This window comes from Mus caroli, chromosome 4 (genome assembly GCF_900094665.2).
Source record: "Mus caroli chromosome 4, CAROLI_EIJ_v1.1, whole genome shotgun sequence".
In the NCBI taxonomy this organism is placed as follows: Eukaryota; Metazoa; Chordata; class Mammalia; order Rodentia; family Muridae; genus Mus; species Mus caroli.
The window spans coordinates 128,694,302-128,710,228 of NC_034573.1; the positions used below are offsets into that span (position 1 = coordinate 128,694,302).

The following is a 15,927-nucleotide window of genomic DNA, read 5'->3' on the forward strand; positions in this document are numbered from 1 at the left end:
TAGGCCAGCTCTGCAACTAAACCGTGTCCCTAGCCAGGAATCCTCATCCCAGCCATGTTCCTCAAACAACACAGATGGGCAGCAGGAACTGAGAACTGCATCTCTGACAGCTTCTATCTCCACAGGTCCAGGAGACTGCAGAGCAGATGAATGCCAAGTCCTGGAACTTTCTCTCTGCCAAAAAAAAAAAAAAAAAAAATCTGATTTTAAGCTCTTACGCTGCACCCCACTGAAGGCAGGTGCTGGGACAGGACATTAGGATGAATCAGCTTGTCATCTAATCTGACACAGGCAAGCCAGTCACTCAGAGGGATGCTGAGAGAGAAGGTGCATGCAGGAGCCATAGAAGGTGCATACAGTGTTAGCCAAGCCTTATCTTAGGGGAAAATAAAGGTTCAAAGCTTGATAGACTCTGGGTCCCTCGGTTCTGTGGGACGCCTGACTTTGCTGCCCATGTGATAAGGTGACTTTGGAGCTGTGTCCAGGTGAAGCATCTTGGGATGGGAGCTGGTTCTAGACCATCTGGATGGCATGGTGGAGTCCCAGGGTCGCTGGAGTAGGGAGAAAGGAGACCCAGTAAGAAGCAGAGGTTGGGGTTGGAGAGATGGCTCAGTGGTTAAGAGCACCGACTGCTCTTCCAGAGGTGATGAGCAGACACATGGTGGCTCACAGCCATCTGTAATGGGATTGGATGCCCTCTTCTGGTGTGTCTGAAGACAGGTACAGTGTATTCATATATATGAATATAATATAATTCATACATATATATGAACATATATAAATGTATATATGTACATATGATGTGTGTGTTTATGTGTGTATGTATGCATGTATATGTGTATGTTTATGTATATATCTATATCTATATATAAAATCTTAAATAAAAAAAAAGAGGCAGAGGTTGGAGTCATGTGGCCAAGAGCCAAGGACTGTGGGCAGCCTCAAGAACCTGGGGAAGGTGTTAGTGATGGCAGTTAAATGAAGTAGAAGGATTGGAAGTTCAAAGCTGGCTTGGACTACTTAGTGAATTCAAGGCCAGCCTGGGCTACATATCAAACCCTTCTGTGCAGACAGGAGCAGGTGTGTGTATGAGAACCTGGTGACTGGGAGACAGCAGTCTCTAAAGTGCTTGTCATATAAGACTTGAGGTCAGGCCCCAGCCATGCTCAGTGGCACGTACTTATAACCCCAGCACTGGGGAGGCAGGAACTGGAGTATTGCCGGAACCTGATGGTCAGACTGAGCAAACTTTCAAGATCTTGCAAGATTCAGGTTCAAAGAGAGACCCTGTCTCAAAAGACAAGACAGAAATGGATGGAGAGAAACATGTTGACCTGTGGCCATACATGAGCGCACAAAGACATATGTGCTCTTACACAAACCACACACACATAATTAATTAAAAAAAAAAAAAAAAGATTATGCCTGGCAGTTTCTTGCAGCAGCGAAAACAAGTGAATAGAACTTAACATTCTGAAGCCCTGCTCTGGGACACTGATATTTGCTATCTAAGAATTAGAGGATGAGCCGGGCGTGGTGGCGCACGCCTTTAATCCCAGCACTCAGGCACGGGCAGTCAGATCTCCCACTGTCCTCAAGATTGTCCCCTTGACCCAAGCACACCAGGTCACACATCCCTGTGTGCCTGTAACCCTCCAGGTAGACTATTCCCATTTCCTATCCTAGTGGCCCAGGATCATGTGACAATCCTGAGGACAGTGGGAACTGCCAAGAGCTGCCCTGAGGCTGGCTTCCCTGGGGCTGTTACTTCTGCTTCCAGGTTTAGGGTTTACGCTGTCTGCACCCCTGCTAGCATCCCTGACTTAAAACCTGCACTGAGTCTTTGGCCATTCTGCTTCCTTTGAAGGACACTATGATGCCCGGGCCAGAGTCCTCGTTTGTCATGTGACCTCCCTGCTCCAGGTGCCCATGGAGGAGCTCAGCATTCTGGAAGAGGTGTTCCTGGAGAGCCTGAAGGACGCCAAAGAGGAGGAGTCTGAGTAAGACAGCCCTGAGCCCCGTCCTCCCCGCCCCCCCACCCCCGGCAGAAGCCTGAATTCCATCTGAGGGATCTCTGTCCATCTCAAGCCCCCATCCCACATAGAAACCATGTGGTGAGGCAGAAAGAGCATTAGATAATAAGTCCCAGTCGCCCTGACTCACCATGTGACCTTAGCAAGTCACTTGCCACCCTATCTGGGCTTGACTGTGGTTGCAAGAAGAGATGGTTGTTAAAGGTGCTAGATGTGTGACCACCATCCAGTGGTCCTCCACCATCCAGTGGTCCTCCACCATCCAGTGGTCCTCCACCATCCGGTGGTCCTGAAAACTCCACTCCACCTTCAGCTTTTATGACACTTTCTCTAACTACGATATCCCTGGATACAAAATGGCTTTCAGGATAGTTCGCCACCACCACCCCAGGGTCACTACAGAAAAGAATGTAATCACAGGAGAAAATACTCAGCCCAGGCTGGCACACAGCAAGGGCTTGATAGACGTGAACCCTCCCCTGCCCTCATAACCCCCATGCCATGTGTGGTCAGGAATGTGAGGGATATGAGGAGATAGCTCAGTCAGCCAAGCGCTCACCGTGGAAGCACTGGGCCTATGGTTGATCCCAGAACCAGAAAAGGCTGGTTGTGGGGGTGCACACTTGTAATCCCAGCACTCAGGAGGCAGAACTGGGCGGGTCTCTGGGTTTGCTAGTTAGCCAGCCTGACTAGATTGGTGAGTTTTCAGGCCACTGAGAGATCCTGTCTTAAAATTAAAAATAAGAAGTAGTGGATAGTGTCTGAGAAATGGCAATCAAAATTTGTCCTCTGACCTACCTGCACAATCCTGTCTTAAAATTAAAAATAAGAAGTAGTGGATAGTGTCTGAGAAATGGCAATCAAAATTTGTCCTCTGACCTACCTGCACAAGTGCACACACACACATGCACACACACACACACACACACACACATACACACACACACACAGACATCACGTACCCTACTGCCACTGCCCATATACACATTAAGAATATGGAAAAGAAAATCATCCTTGTGACTTGGCCAGAGCCCAGCTCTGGGCGTCATCTAAGCCCAGAATCATAAGTCAACTCCAGCCCCGTCTTGATCCTGAGCTGCTGCAACAGGCACCAGGCACTGGGCGTCAAGCACTCCTGCTCAGCATAGGCATCAGGCACCAAGCACCAAGCACCAGGCACCAAGCACCAGGCACCAAGCACCAAGCACCAGGCACCAAGCACCAAGCACCAGGCACCAAGCACCAGTTATCTGGCACTCCTGCCCAGCACAGGCACCAGGTACCGGGCACTGGGCACACCTACTCAGCATGGGCTTCTCTTTGTCCCCCACAGCCATCTCTGGGAAGCCCAGTTCTATCAATTGCACCCAGTGGGATATAGAAACCTGAAGCACAGTGCAGAGGCAGAATCAGCTCCCTCCAGAACACACAGGCGAAAGGACAGGAGACAGCGGCAAGGGTAGTTTTCAGTTTGGGTTTTTGGGTTTTCCAGTTTTGTTTTAAGACAGGGTCTCTTTATGTAGCCCAGGTCTGTTCTGGAACTTGTTCTGCAGAGCAGGCTGGCCTTGAACTCACAGAGATCCACCTGCCTCTGCCTCCTGAGTGCTAGGATTGAAGGTGTGTGCCACCACACGCTCTGGCAACTTGTTGAAATCACCTAAGGGGAGAGTGGGGAGATGGCTCAGTCAGTAGAACCTGCATGTGGGCCTCTAGCGCCCGTGTGAAAGCTGGGCATACCAGTGAGCACCTGTACCCTTAGCAATGAGCAGGTGGAGACAGGGGTCGCTGGTGCTAGTCACTGAGCCCAGGGTCCGTGAGACTCGGTCTTAAAAAATCAAATGGAGAGTGATTGAGGAAGTCACTTGCTCTCAACTCCTGATCTTCAAATGTACACACACACACACACACGAAATAATCTGAAAATATTTATGCTCAGAACTATTCCAGGCAGCAGGCAGCAAACAGGCAGACCTGAACCAGTGGTTTTAATCACAAGGACCACCACCTAGTTCTTCTTCAACTATGTTGAAAATGTGTCAGCCTCTCAGGCCTTGCGATGGAGGGACTTCCCAGTTGGTGCCTAAGGATCCTGTTAGCAGACAGGACTGTGTGTGATCCAGAGGAGTCTGTTCTGACTCTGTCAGACTCATAGAGTCAGAGAAGAGGAAGTTCCCCAGAAGTTCCAACACAGCCCAGCTCCAAACTTCCTCAGCGTTGCCATCTTGAGAACGTTATTGATGTTCTCTGGGCCTCAGTTTCCTTATCTGTGAAATGGGGATAGCAATAAAGACCTTTTGCCTAGGTTTCCCGTGGGGACTGAAAGGAAGCTGACAGTGAGGGGGCCCACACAGCTCACCATCTGTCGGTTAGCAGTTAGGATTATAACATCATTGTATCCGAATGTGGAGCTTAAGGGACTGTGGAGAACTCTGTTCTCCAGAGGAATCTGAAACTAAGGGAAGGCAACTCCGCTAACCAGTCTATCCATCGATCCTGCTGTGGCCCAGTTTGTCACCCCTGTTTTAAGGGATCAGGCTGTGTAGACATCCCTTCTAATGCTGAGGCTTTTTACTGGGCCTATGTGAAGTGTTTCTTTGTAGGTAGGATCTACAATGTGGCATGTCACCCAGTGTGCTTGGTCCTCACTTGAATGCCACCCCAGCCTCCTCCTCTCTGTTAGCTGACCGCACCTCTCCACGCCTTGGCTCCTTCAGTTCTGGCGTGGATTTAGTGGTAGTTCTCCATCAGAGGCTGTGGGAGGATTAAATTAATTACCTCACATCAAAAGCTTGGGACCGTGCCTGTTATGCAACAGTCCTCGGTGACCCTCAGCTGAGACAAGGCTGGAGTTCATAAACTCTTACAAGAATGTGGCCATTGTCCGACTCCTGCCAAGTGCTTGCTGATACAAGCCCGGAGGGCTGCCCCATCTGACTCTCTTATCATCCTTGTGAGGAGTCAGCTGGCCCAGGTCACTTAGCTAGTCCATGGCTTCTTGATTCAATCACCATGCCCAGCCTTAGCCTGAGTGTTATTTTTTTTCTTCTCCCCCCTTTTTTTTCTTTGGGGGGGTGTTCAAGACAGGGTCTCACTATGTAGCTCTGGCTACCCTTACTATATAGACCAGGCTGGAGTCAAACTCCCGAGATCTACCTGCCTGTGCCTCCCTGGTGCTGGAGTCAGGGGCATGAACCGCCATCAGAATTTCAATACCCAAGGGGAAAGGAAGGAAGCACCATAGCTGTGACTCAGAGCGGATGCCTCCTCTCGGGCTCTCAGAGCGGATGCCTCCTCTCGGGCTCTCCGTGTTGAAATTCAACCAGACTAATTTGCATGGATAAAAATGCTGTGATTATCAGTAAAGATGAAGAAGGAAACAACTGCTTACAGGGAAAGCAGTTAGTAAGATGTGTGCACATAGGGAAATCAAGAAGCCATGTCAGACAGAAGGAAAACACTTCCATGGGGGCTGGCAAGATGGCTCAGCATGCAGAGGAACTGATCTCTAGGACCCGATTCACACAAGTTATCCTTTGGTCTCCATTTATATCTACGTACATAAACAGGCAGACATATGGACACACATACACGGACATACATGCATATAGACATACAGTAAAAAATGTAATAAAACTTGAAAAAGGAAAATCACATTGATTTCACTTTTAAAGAAAAACAAAGGGAGGAGTGGAGAGATAGCCCAGTGGTTAGGAGCACTGGCTGCTCTTCAGTTCCCAGCACCCACATGGTGGTGCCCAACCAGCTTAACTCCAGTTCCCTGAGCTCTGTCGCCCTCCTCTGGCCTCCACTGGTACTGCATACATGTGATAAACCATGCAGGCCAAGACACACACACACACACACACACACACACACACACACACACACACTCACCAAAGAAATAAAGCTTTTTTAAAAGAAAGAAAGAAAAACCCCACCTTTTCCAGTCAAAAAAAAATGTTTAAATGATAACATAGAGGAAAAAACTGGTAGGGGTCAGGGCACCTCGTGTGTGTGTGTGTGTGTGTGTGTGTGTGTGTGTGTGTGTGTGTGTGTGTGTGTATGGGGGAGTGTCTCTGCAGAACCATTCTGATGAGCTAGCTTCATGCATTTGAGCCACCCAGGCCTGGGGGACCTTATTGATTTTGTGGTCATTCTACTCCATCGAGCCAAGCTAAGCCTGCTTCCCATCTGATACCATTAGTATACAGACGTCACTGTGGGAGAAATCTAGAAGCTGTCAGTGGCACGTCATGCCACTGGCACTAACTTAGAAGTCTTAGTAATTCTTACTAAAAGATATTTGTAGGAATTATGAACATTTTGTTTATCCATTTGCTTGAGACAAGATCTCACTATGTAGCCTTGCCTGGCCTGGAACTTGCAGCGTAGACCAGCCTGGCCTTGAACTCGGGCATTTTCTGCCAGTTCCCAGTTTTCTCTTGTTCTGCAAGTTTCTTACCGGGTGATGACTGGCCTGAACTCCACCTGCCTGTTTTCTTTTAGCCCGTGTCTGCTCTGTTTTTCCTACGTGAAACAAAGTAGCAGGTAGTTCCCGGTGTTATTGGTTCTGTTGCAAAAACCATGTGGGGGCTGGGAGATGTCTCATTGGGTGATTGCTGTGCACACATGAAGATCTGAGTCAGATCCCCAACACTCCTGTAAAAAACAATAAAACAAAACAAAACAAAACAAACAAACAAAACCCACATGCGGTGGCATGAGCCTAGAGCCCCAGTGCTCAGGGTGGGGATTGGATAGAGACAGGCAGGCCCTTGAAACTCACTAGGCAGCTAGCATAGCTGAATCAGTGAGCTGTGGGTTGACAGAGAGACCCTGACTCCCAAAATGCGATAAAGAGCAATTGTAGGCTATACCTGACTTTGGCCTCTGGCCTCCACACCTACCCTTAATGGGCGAATGCTCCTGCACACATGTGTACTCCTACCCAAAAAAGAAACCTGCCCGGAATACCATCCAGGCCCAGGGCAAACTGCAGAGGGTGGAGAGCCAGGAATGGATGAGCAAGCAGTGCTGGGCCCCTGAGCCTCTTCTCTCAGCTTCCGGCTGCTCCCCAGTCTATGACTGCAGTACGGAAGTGTGCCACTGACCCCGAATCATACGCTGGGCCCCACTGTGTATGGTCAGCCACTCCACTGTGTGTGGTCAGCCACCCCACTGTGTGTGGTCAGTCACCCCACTGTGTGTGGTCCTGCTTCCCTTGGGCCTTCTGTTGAGAAGCCAGCCTCCTACTTAAACTGATGAAATGGTCATTAATGAAGGGTCAAAGCCATTAAGGGTCAGAAGAGTGTATCACTGCCTCTGTGTAGGAAGAAGTGGTCACAGCAATGAGACAGACACATAGGAACATCAGCAAACATATTGAATGGTGACAGTTAAGGTAGGCCATCTCATACAGGCCTCCAAACACCCACATACACACACACCACAGACACACATCTAGCCTCACTCCCCCCCAGGGTACTTACATGAAAAGGTTCAGATTATAATCTCTACAGAGTCACAGGCTCAGTGAGTGGCTCTGTTCCTGAGGTAGGGAGAGTTTGCTGCTGTAACGGATATAGCCCCCAAATCTCCATGGCTTGCAGCACCAAGGGCTCATTTCTTGCTTTGTGCATCGAATGAAGATCGGCTGTGGATTGTACCCATGTTGTCCTGGTTTGGGGCTCTAAGCTGATAGATCCGTGCCTGTCTGGAACACTGGCACTCTCAGGTTAAAGCAAAGGAGACCTGTCAGCCTCCTGCCCTGGCTTTTAAAGATTCTAGAAATGGCAGCAGTGTGCCCCCCACTCCCACCCCCACCCTGTGTTTCACTGAGGAAAGCTGGCCAGCAGCTGGCAGCTGGGCACACAGGAGTGCACAGTCTTCAGCTATGACATTCCTATGCCTTCCAAGTTGACCAACCATGAAATATTTTTGTTTGATATTTCTTTTAATTTTTGAAAGAAGGTATAATTATGAAACAAGGTGTAATATAACTCAGGCTGGCTAAGAGAGAGAGAGAGAGAGAGAAATAGCTAAGGCTGTAAAAGACTAGCCTTCTGATCCTTCTGCCTCTATGTCCTTAGCACCAGGGATTCAGGCAGGCTCCATCATGCCTAGCCTAAAATAATTAATTTTTTAAAAAATAAATTCTATATTGAAAATACTTTTTAAAATTTACACAAACAGAATAAATAGTGACACATGACATTGCTGTATTTTATAAGAGATATAAAATCTAAAAATCTCTAAAGCACTCAAGAAGATATGAGAAGTTATATGCAAATGTACACAGATGTGAGGGACGTGAGCCCCCGTGGATTCTGGTGCCCTGTGGGACACCTAGCATCAATACTGAGCAGCAACTGTGGAATACCACAGTTTAGAGCCTGACACCAGACCCCCTTACTCCTAGTCACCTCTCACCTTCCACCTAGTGGTTATGTGCACCAGCTCCGGAATCAATGGTCAGCAAAGATCCTTACCATTGGTTTCTGGTCCTGTACAGGGAGGCAGCTGAAAAGGGGCTGCCCTCCACTCAGGGGCCTCTCAGTAGAGGTGAGTTGGCGCTGGAGAGAAGCCTGCTCCTTGTTCCTCACGTGAGGAAGGATATGGGCATGTTGGTTGAGCATGGATGGAGGCAGGGAATTTCAGCCCACAGACGTGCAGACTCTGGGTGGGGGCGGGGGCGCAGTGCGTTGTCCATTTGCAGTAAACGTGTTAGCTAAAGTGGATAAGCGTCATCTTCACAAAGCAAGTTGTCACTGGACTAATGTGATGCTGCGGCAACGAAAGGCACTTGCTGCCAAGGCTGATGACCTCAAGCCGTCACTAGGACCTATGTGGTGGCAGGAAATAGCTAACTCCCATAGGTTGTTCTCAAACCCACACACACACACACACACACACACACACACACACACACACACACAGAGGAGATAGCTGACTCCCATAGGTTGTTCTCAAACCTACACACACACACACACACACACACACACGCACACTAAATTAATCGTTGTGGAAAATGTCTTTTAAGGAGATGCATAGTATTGTCTTCATTTTGTAGAAGACTGAGGCTTAAACCTTTGTGTATGGCACAAGCAACCACTGTTACCTCCAAGAACATGCACTCCATGAAGATTTTAAGCAGTCTGTTAGCACACACACAAACACACACACACACTGCCCCTCTGGAATAACCACTATTATCTCTTTCGGGGCGTGAGCATAAGGTTTCCTCTGTGTAACCACCCTGGCTCTCCTGGAACTTGCTCTGTAGATCAGGCTGGAACTCAAGAGATCCGCCTATGTCTGCCTCCGGGAGTACTGGGATTAAAGGTGCGTGCCACCATGCCCAGCTCTACCGCTATTATCTCTTAAAGCATCCGGACCGTGGAGCCGCAATAAACTGCTTCTTGACAAAGTATGGAAAATGTGCAGTGTGGAGTCTGGTGTAGAGGAAGGGCTCACTAAATATTAACCGTTTCTCGTCATTTATGATCATGCTGCGTTCGGTTGTCCAAATTCCAGTTTCAGTTCAGAGTTCTCCCGTAATGGCCCCTCCACCCACCCTCCACCTCTCTTCTTGTCTCTGATCACCTTAAAGCAGCCAAGGGCTAAAGGTCTGTCAGGAAAGCTGAGGATCTTGTCTCTGAGCATTGAGATGGTCGTTCTCAAAGGGGCTGTCCTCACTGAACGTTCTCAAAGCCCTGGGTTCCATGTCTGAACCACACAAACTGGGCATGGTGGTACATGCCTGTAACTCCAGCACTTGGAAAATGGAGGCAGAAGGATCCTAAGTCGGAGGTTATTCTCAGCTACATAGAGAATTAAAGGCCTGCCTGGGCCTTGAGACCCTCTCTCAAAGAGCTAAGAATATAAATTATAAACACCCCAAACATTCTCCCTGCAGATAACCCTCTTACCTTTGACTGGACTTATAGCATCTGTGTTTTCAGTCTGGATGAGCTCAGCTGTTACCACAAGGCCCCATCTCCCGTACACGTGTTTTTCCAGTCTATTGTACACATAATTGCTCTGGAGGAGACAGATTTCCAAACCCCCTGGGGAAGTGGAATCTGCTGGTGAGATGAGGGTACATCCTGGACTCATTCTGGGTCCATCTGTTCTGTGAAAGCTATTGTTTGCCTCTTTTGCTATTGTTGATTATTATTATTACTGTTATTATTATTATTATTATCTTTTCATTATTTAAATTGCACCCATTAGGATGGATCTGCTGGGTAAGTAGTGTGCTCCATTCACTGAGATTTCCCCCAGGCACTGATGGGCCCAGGACCGACCTACCTACCTACCACTGATCTCTGGTTCAGGGGTTGGTATAGTGGGAGGACTTAAGGGATCCTGGCCCATAGCTAGCAGCCATAGACTGGCCTCTTATCTCCAGGACCGCAGAGGCATCCCGGAAAAGAAAAGAAAAACGGAGGAAGTGGAAACGCTATCTTCTGATAGGCCTGGCCACAGTTGGAGGCGGGACAGTGATTGGTGAGGCCCCGCTGCAGGGGATAGATCATGGTCTGTGTATCAGTGGTGGGGGGAGGGGTAGCCCCAGCACGTGACAGGCACCTAAGCCAGTAGTAAATATGCTCACTGATAGAAGCTGCCCGTGCGTGGTGGTTCACGCGGAGATAGAGGCAGAAGGATTAGGAGTTCAGGGTCATCCTGGGCTGCCTAGTGAGTCTGAGGCCACCCTCAGCTTTGTGAGTTGGTCTCTAAAAGTCAAATATATAAATAAATTTTAAAATTTGATTTCAAGGCATTGCTGGAAGCTCTATAGAAGGCAGCCCGTGGGAAAAGAACCCATTAAGCCACGTCCTGATTGAGTTCCTACCCTGCAGGTGTGACTGGGGGACTAGCTGCCCCACTTGTCGCTGCAGGAGCCGCAACCATCATAGGCAGTGCCGGGGCAGCCGCTTTGAGCTCAGTGGCTGGCATCGCTGTTATGACCTCACTGTTTGGTGCAGCCGGAGCTGGCCTGACAGGTAAGGTTAAAAAAGAACGGGGCCTTGGAAAAGATTGTCATCCAGCTTGACTCAGCCAAAAGGATACCCCAGATGGCTTCTTGCAGGGGTTGGGGGGGGGGGATAAGGAAATGTGGCTTTGCCCTTTCTGAGTCCCAGCCAAGCCAATCCTGCAGCAAACCTTAGAAGCTGTTGGACTTGCAATCAGCGTAGCCAGGCTCAGGACAAAGTTTGGAAAACTAAGTTTTCCCATGTGTACCCCATGAGTACTTGTTGCGGCGGAAGAGTCCAGCCCAGTCTGTTGCTATCACCCAGGAAGTACCCAGGCACCATCCCTCAGAGGCACATGGTGTCCTTGTGTCCTCGCCTTGGCTCCCCAGCCTTGCCTGTGCCCGTGGCCCCCAGTTGCACACAGGCACGTGGAAGGCTGCCAAGAATCACAGGTTGGTATCAGCTGTAGTGAGGGTTAAGGCTTAGCAGGAAATGCAGGAGAGAGATAGCAACTGAGGCAGGACAGGGCAATGATACAGAGCCTGAGTTTAGACCCTGGCCTGTGGATCTAGTGGACTTGGGCAGTGTCTTCCTATCCTGTAACCGGGGATAACAGTAGTGCCTGTCTTAGAGTTCACAGATGAAATGCATTTGTCCAGGAGCAGAGCACATAGACTCGATGTGTGAGTGTGTAAACACATTTGCTTGTGTCTATGTCCTAAGGATACAAGATGAAGAAGCGCGTCGGGGCCATTGAGGAGTTCATGTTCCTGCCTTTGACGGAAGGCAGGCAGCTACATATCACCATTGCCATCACTGGCTGGCTCGGGTCCGGCAGATACCGTGAGGATCAGGGTGGAGAGGGACTCAGATGGGAACCGGTTTTGCCTCTGTTGGTCTGACCCTGGACTAGTTTGTTCCATGTATCTCTAAGGGGTGGGAATGGGAGGCTCATTTCACAGAGAGGGAGTAGACCAAGAGAGGTGAGAAGACCATCTTCTATCCATCCACCTATGCACTCAACCACCCATTATCCAGATAAGAATCCACCCATCTATCTATTGATCCATTCACCCAACCATCCATCCATCCATGCATCCATGCATCCATCCATCCATCCATCCATCCATCCATCCATCCATCCATCCATCTATCCATCCATCCACCCATCCATCCACCCATCCATCCATCTATCCATCCATCATCATCTATCCATGCAGCAATCTTTATAGATTGCCATCCTCCATTCACCTGTTTTGTGACTGGGGCACCTGCTGCCACAGCCAGTAGAGGACGCTACCCACACCTATCTGTGTTCTCTTCAGGCACATTTAATGCCCCATGGATGGCCCTAGCCCGCAGCCAGGAGCAGTACTGCCTTGCCTGGGAGGCCAAGTACCTGATGGAGTTGGGCAATGCCCTGGAGACCATCCTCAGTGGCCTCGCTAACATGGTAGCACAGGAGGCTCTCAAGTACACAGTGCTCTCTGGTAAGCATCCCTCACTGACCAGCCATGGTAGGACACCATGGCACTAATCCTTGCATGTCTGCAATCCAAAGGGAGCCTGGCTCTGTGCTAGAGACAAAGGGCGCAAACAAACGTAGGGTCACGTGCATGCCGTGCGAGCATGCCAGAGATCTTTAGCTCATCTCCAGCTCTGCATTTTCTTTTTTTCTTTTCTTTTTTCTTTTTTTTTTTTTTTTTTGTGTGTGTGTGTGTGCTTTTTATTTTGAGTGGCAAAGGGGAAAAAAATGCCAAAGTTTTACAGTGTGTTTAAAGACAAGACAAATGGTTGTATCAATCTCAATCTCAAACTAGAATGTTTTTATTATTATTTAAGACAATTTTTAAATTTAAGTATATTCCGATCATATTCTTTCCCCAAGTTTGTGTTTACTTTTTATCTCAAGGCAGGGTTTCATTGATTTTCCCAGGCTGACCTTGAGCCCACTCTGTAGCCTAGGTAGACCTTACACTTGCAAGTCTCCTGTCTCAGCTTCATCTGTGAGAACTTTGTGACTTTTGTGTCAAAAGACAAGGCAACAGCCAACCATACAGTATATTCATTGGCTACTGCTGCATGACAAGCCACCCCCAAACTTATGGTGTAATAATCCTCTATTCTAACAGCTCAAGAGAGGCAAGACTAGAGTTGACTTATCTCAACTGGGCCTATTCATGGATCGGTGGGTCAGTTAACTGTCCCCTGGCTCAGGCCAGCCTGAGGCAACTTAAATGGCTTGGCTGTGTCCCATGTGTCTCTCAAAGACACCAAGCTGGGCCATACCAGTGGGAGAGATGCAGCAGAGGTGGTCTCATACCCAAGGCTAGCTCAAGCCCCCCAGCTACTGTCTCTTTGCCCTAAATAAACAAGTCACTTGAGTTGAGCGGGGTAGTGGATCTAGGATACAGGATGAATGACTGGACGGAGCTGTCTTTGGAATCTCACAAGGGCGTGTGCTTGGGCAAGAGATGTAGTTTGTGCATCAGAATGTTGTTTCAAGTGTCCTCCCATTTGCTGGTTAGAGTCTATCACCAGAAAGCCTTTCAGATTCCTGGTAACACAGACCCCACCCACATTTCCTAGAGCATCCATCAGCCACACTGCCCTAGCAAAGCTCCCCACCCCCACCCCACCCCACCCCACTCCTGCTTCATCTGTGAGATCCCATCTCCTCAGGTATCGTGGCTGCTCTAACCTGGCCAGCCTCACTCCTCAGCGTCGCCAATGTCATCGACAACCCCTGGGGCGTGTGTCTCCACCGGTCGGCAGAGGTTGGCAAGCACCTGGCGCATATCCTTCTCTCACGGCAACAGGTACCCAGGAATGGTGGGGGTGGGGCTGGGGAAGGCAGACGGGCAAGCTTGTATACTGATGTATACACCATGTCTACCGATGGGAACCCCAACAGTAAGTCCGTTGGTAGGAGCCCAGCCTCTTTGCGGAAGAAAGTCATCTCTGCTGCCACTCAAGTTTCAGATGAGGAAAGTATCCTGGGATACCCAAAACCACCCGCACTGCAGCTCTGGGGAATCAGACTCCTTCTTCCAGCCTTCCTCAGGCACCTGCACATATGCACGGGTGTACACACACACACACACACACACACACACAAGTAAATAAAAATAGAGCTTTTTAAAAATAGCTTTAAAATAAAATTTGGATCCAGGGCCAGAGAGATTTAATAAAGTGCCTGTCCCCAGAACCTACATTTAAAAATAAAACAGAACAGAAAAATGCTGGGCTTGGTGGCTCATACCTGTAATGTCAGCATTCAGGAGGCAGAGGCAGGCTGATCTCTGAGTTCAAGGCCAGCCTGGTCTAGGACAGCCAGGACTACACAGAGAGACCCTGTCTCAAAAAACAAAACAAAACAACCAAAAAACCAAAAACCAGATGTAGTCGTATACACCTTTAATCTCATCGCTGGGGAGGCAGAGACAAGTAGATCTCTGGGACTCACTGGTCACCAAGGCTACTAAACCAGAAAGCCCCATGGCCAGTGAGAGACACTGTACTGCCTCATAAAATAAGGCAGGTAGACTCTGAGGAGCAAAGCGCTCTCTCTCGTTCTCTCTCTCTCTCTCTCTCTCTCTCTCTCTCTCTCTCTCACACACACACACACACACACAGTGTATATACTTGTATAAACATACAGGTACATTCATACAAACATACATATGCATAAACACATACCTGCACAAAAGCATACACACATAAATGCACACATGCACACATAAATGCACACATGCACACATACATACATACACACACAGTGTGCATACATGTATATATACACACATATATACAGACACACATATATAAACATGCATATGTACATACATACTTCCACAAACATGAACACATACACACCTGCACATATATACACATATACAAACATTCACAACATATACTCATGAATATACAATATATTCTCATTCTCTCTCTCTCTTTCTCTCTCTCTTTCTCTCTACCTTTCAAGGTAGAAGTTAATTATCACTGCAGAAGCCTAGGGCAACAACTATTAGGCACTCTGATGGTGTGTGCCATGGGAGAGAGGCCCCTTGCCTTGAGCAGGAATTCATAGTCACACCACTATATCCCTTGGTATGGCTTGAATTCTTGCTCTAAGGTGACAGTATTTGAGCTCCAGGAGGCAAGAAGAAGAGCTGAGGAGCAAAAGCAAGTGACGAACAGACTCTCAGTTACCCTCTCCTTGGCCAGAGACTAGTCACATGACTACACTACACTGCCCAAAAAGCCGGGAAACTCAGTCTTTATTCTGAAAGGGCAGCCAGCTGAAATTCAATTACTGTGGACAAAGGGGAGAACAGCTACTGACAGGCCCAGCAGTTTCTGCCAACGTGGGAATGTTGCCTGGGAAACTGCTAATGCCGGCCAATCCCTGTATCTTCCCCTCCCAAAATGAACAGGAAAACCCGAGGAGCCCTTTGGCAGATCTGGCTGGGAGGCAAAGACTGAAGTGGCTCTGGCTAAGCAAGGTGAACTTTATCACCTCACACATTGCGGTCTAGGTATCAAAGACCAAGAAGGGTGATGATTGGTAACATCCACACCTCACACACAAGCGTCCTCTCCTCACAATATAGAGAGCAGAAGTCAGACCTGCCTCCTCAGGCTGCCTTCCTTGTGGAGACTACCAGGAAGCGTCCATTTCCTAGCCTCTTTTCCCTCCCAGAGGCCCATGTCCTCCTCTGTGGGTGGACCCTCCTCCATCTTCAAAACCAGTAGTGTCTGGAGCATCCACAAGCTTCTTCTCTGCTCCTCCTCCCTTCTGCCTGCCTGACTCCTGCATCCCTCTGACTCCTGCATCCCTCTGACTTCTGCATCCCACTGACTGACTCCTGCATCCCTCTGACTGACTCCTGCATCCCTCTGACTGACTCCTGCATCCC

The 15,927-nt window shown here is 48.7% G+C and overlaps 1 protein-coding gene across 4 annotated transcripts in view; it reads left to right on the forward strand.

Moving 5' to 3' along the window:
• Window positions 1–15,927, forward strand: part of Tmco4 (transmembrane and coiled-coil domains 4) — an 83,006-nt gene that overhangs the window by 35,466 nt on the left and 31,613 nt on the right. For all 4 annotated transcript variants that reach the window (XM_021160824.2, XM_021160825.2, XM_029476243.1 and 1 more), the window contains 6 exons: window positions 1,868–2,000; window positions 10,444–10,541; window positions 10,895–11,038; window positions 11,732–11,851; window positions 12,334–12,498; window positions 13,691–13,827. In XM_021160824.2, coding sequence (XP_021016483.1) covers window positions 1,868–2,000; window positions 10,444–10,541; window positions 10,895–11,038; window positions 11,732–11,851; window positions 12,334–12,498; window positions 13,691–13,827 — 797 coding nt within the window. The remainder of the gene's footprint in view (window positions 1–1,867; window positions 2,001–10,443; window positions 10,542–10,894; window positions 11,039–11,731; window positions 11,852–12,333; window positions 12,499–13,690; window positions 13,828–15,927) is intronic.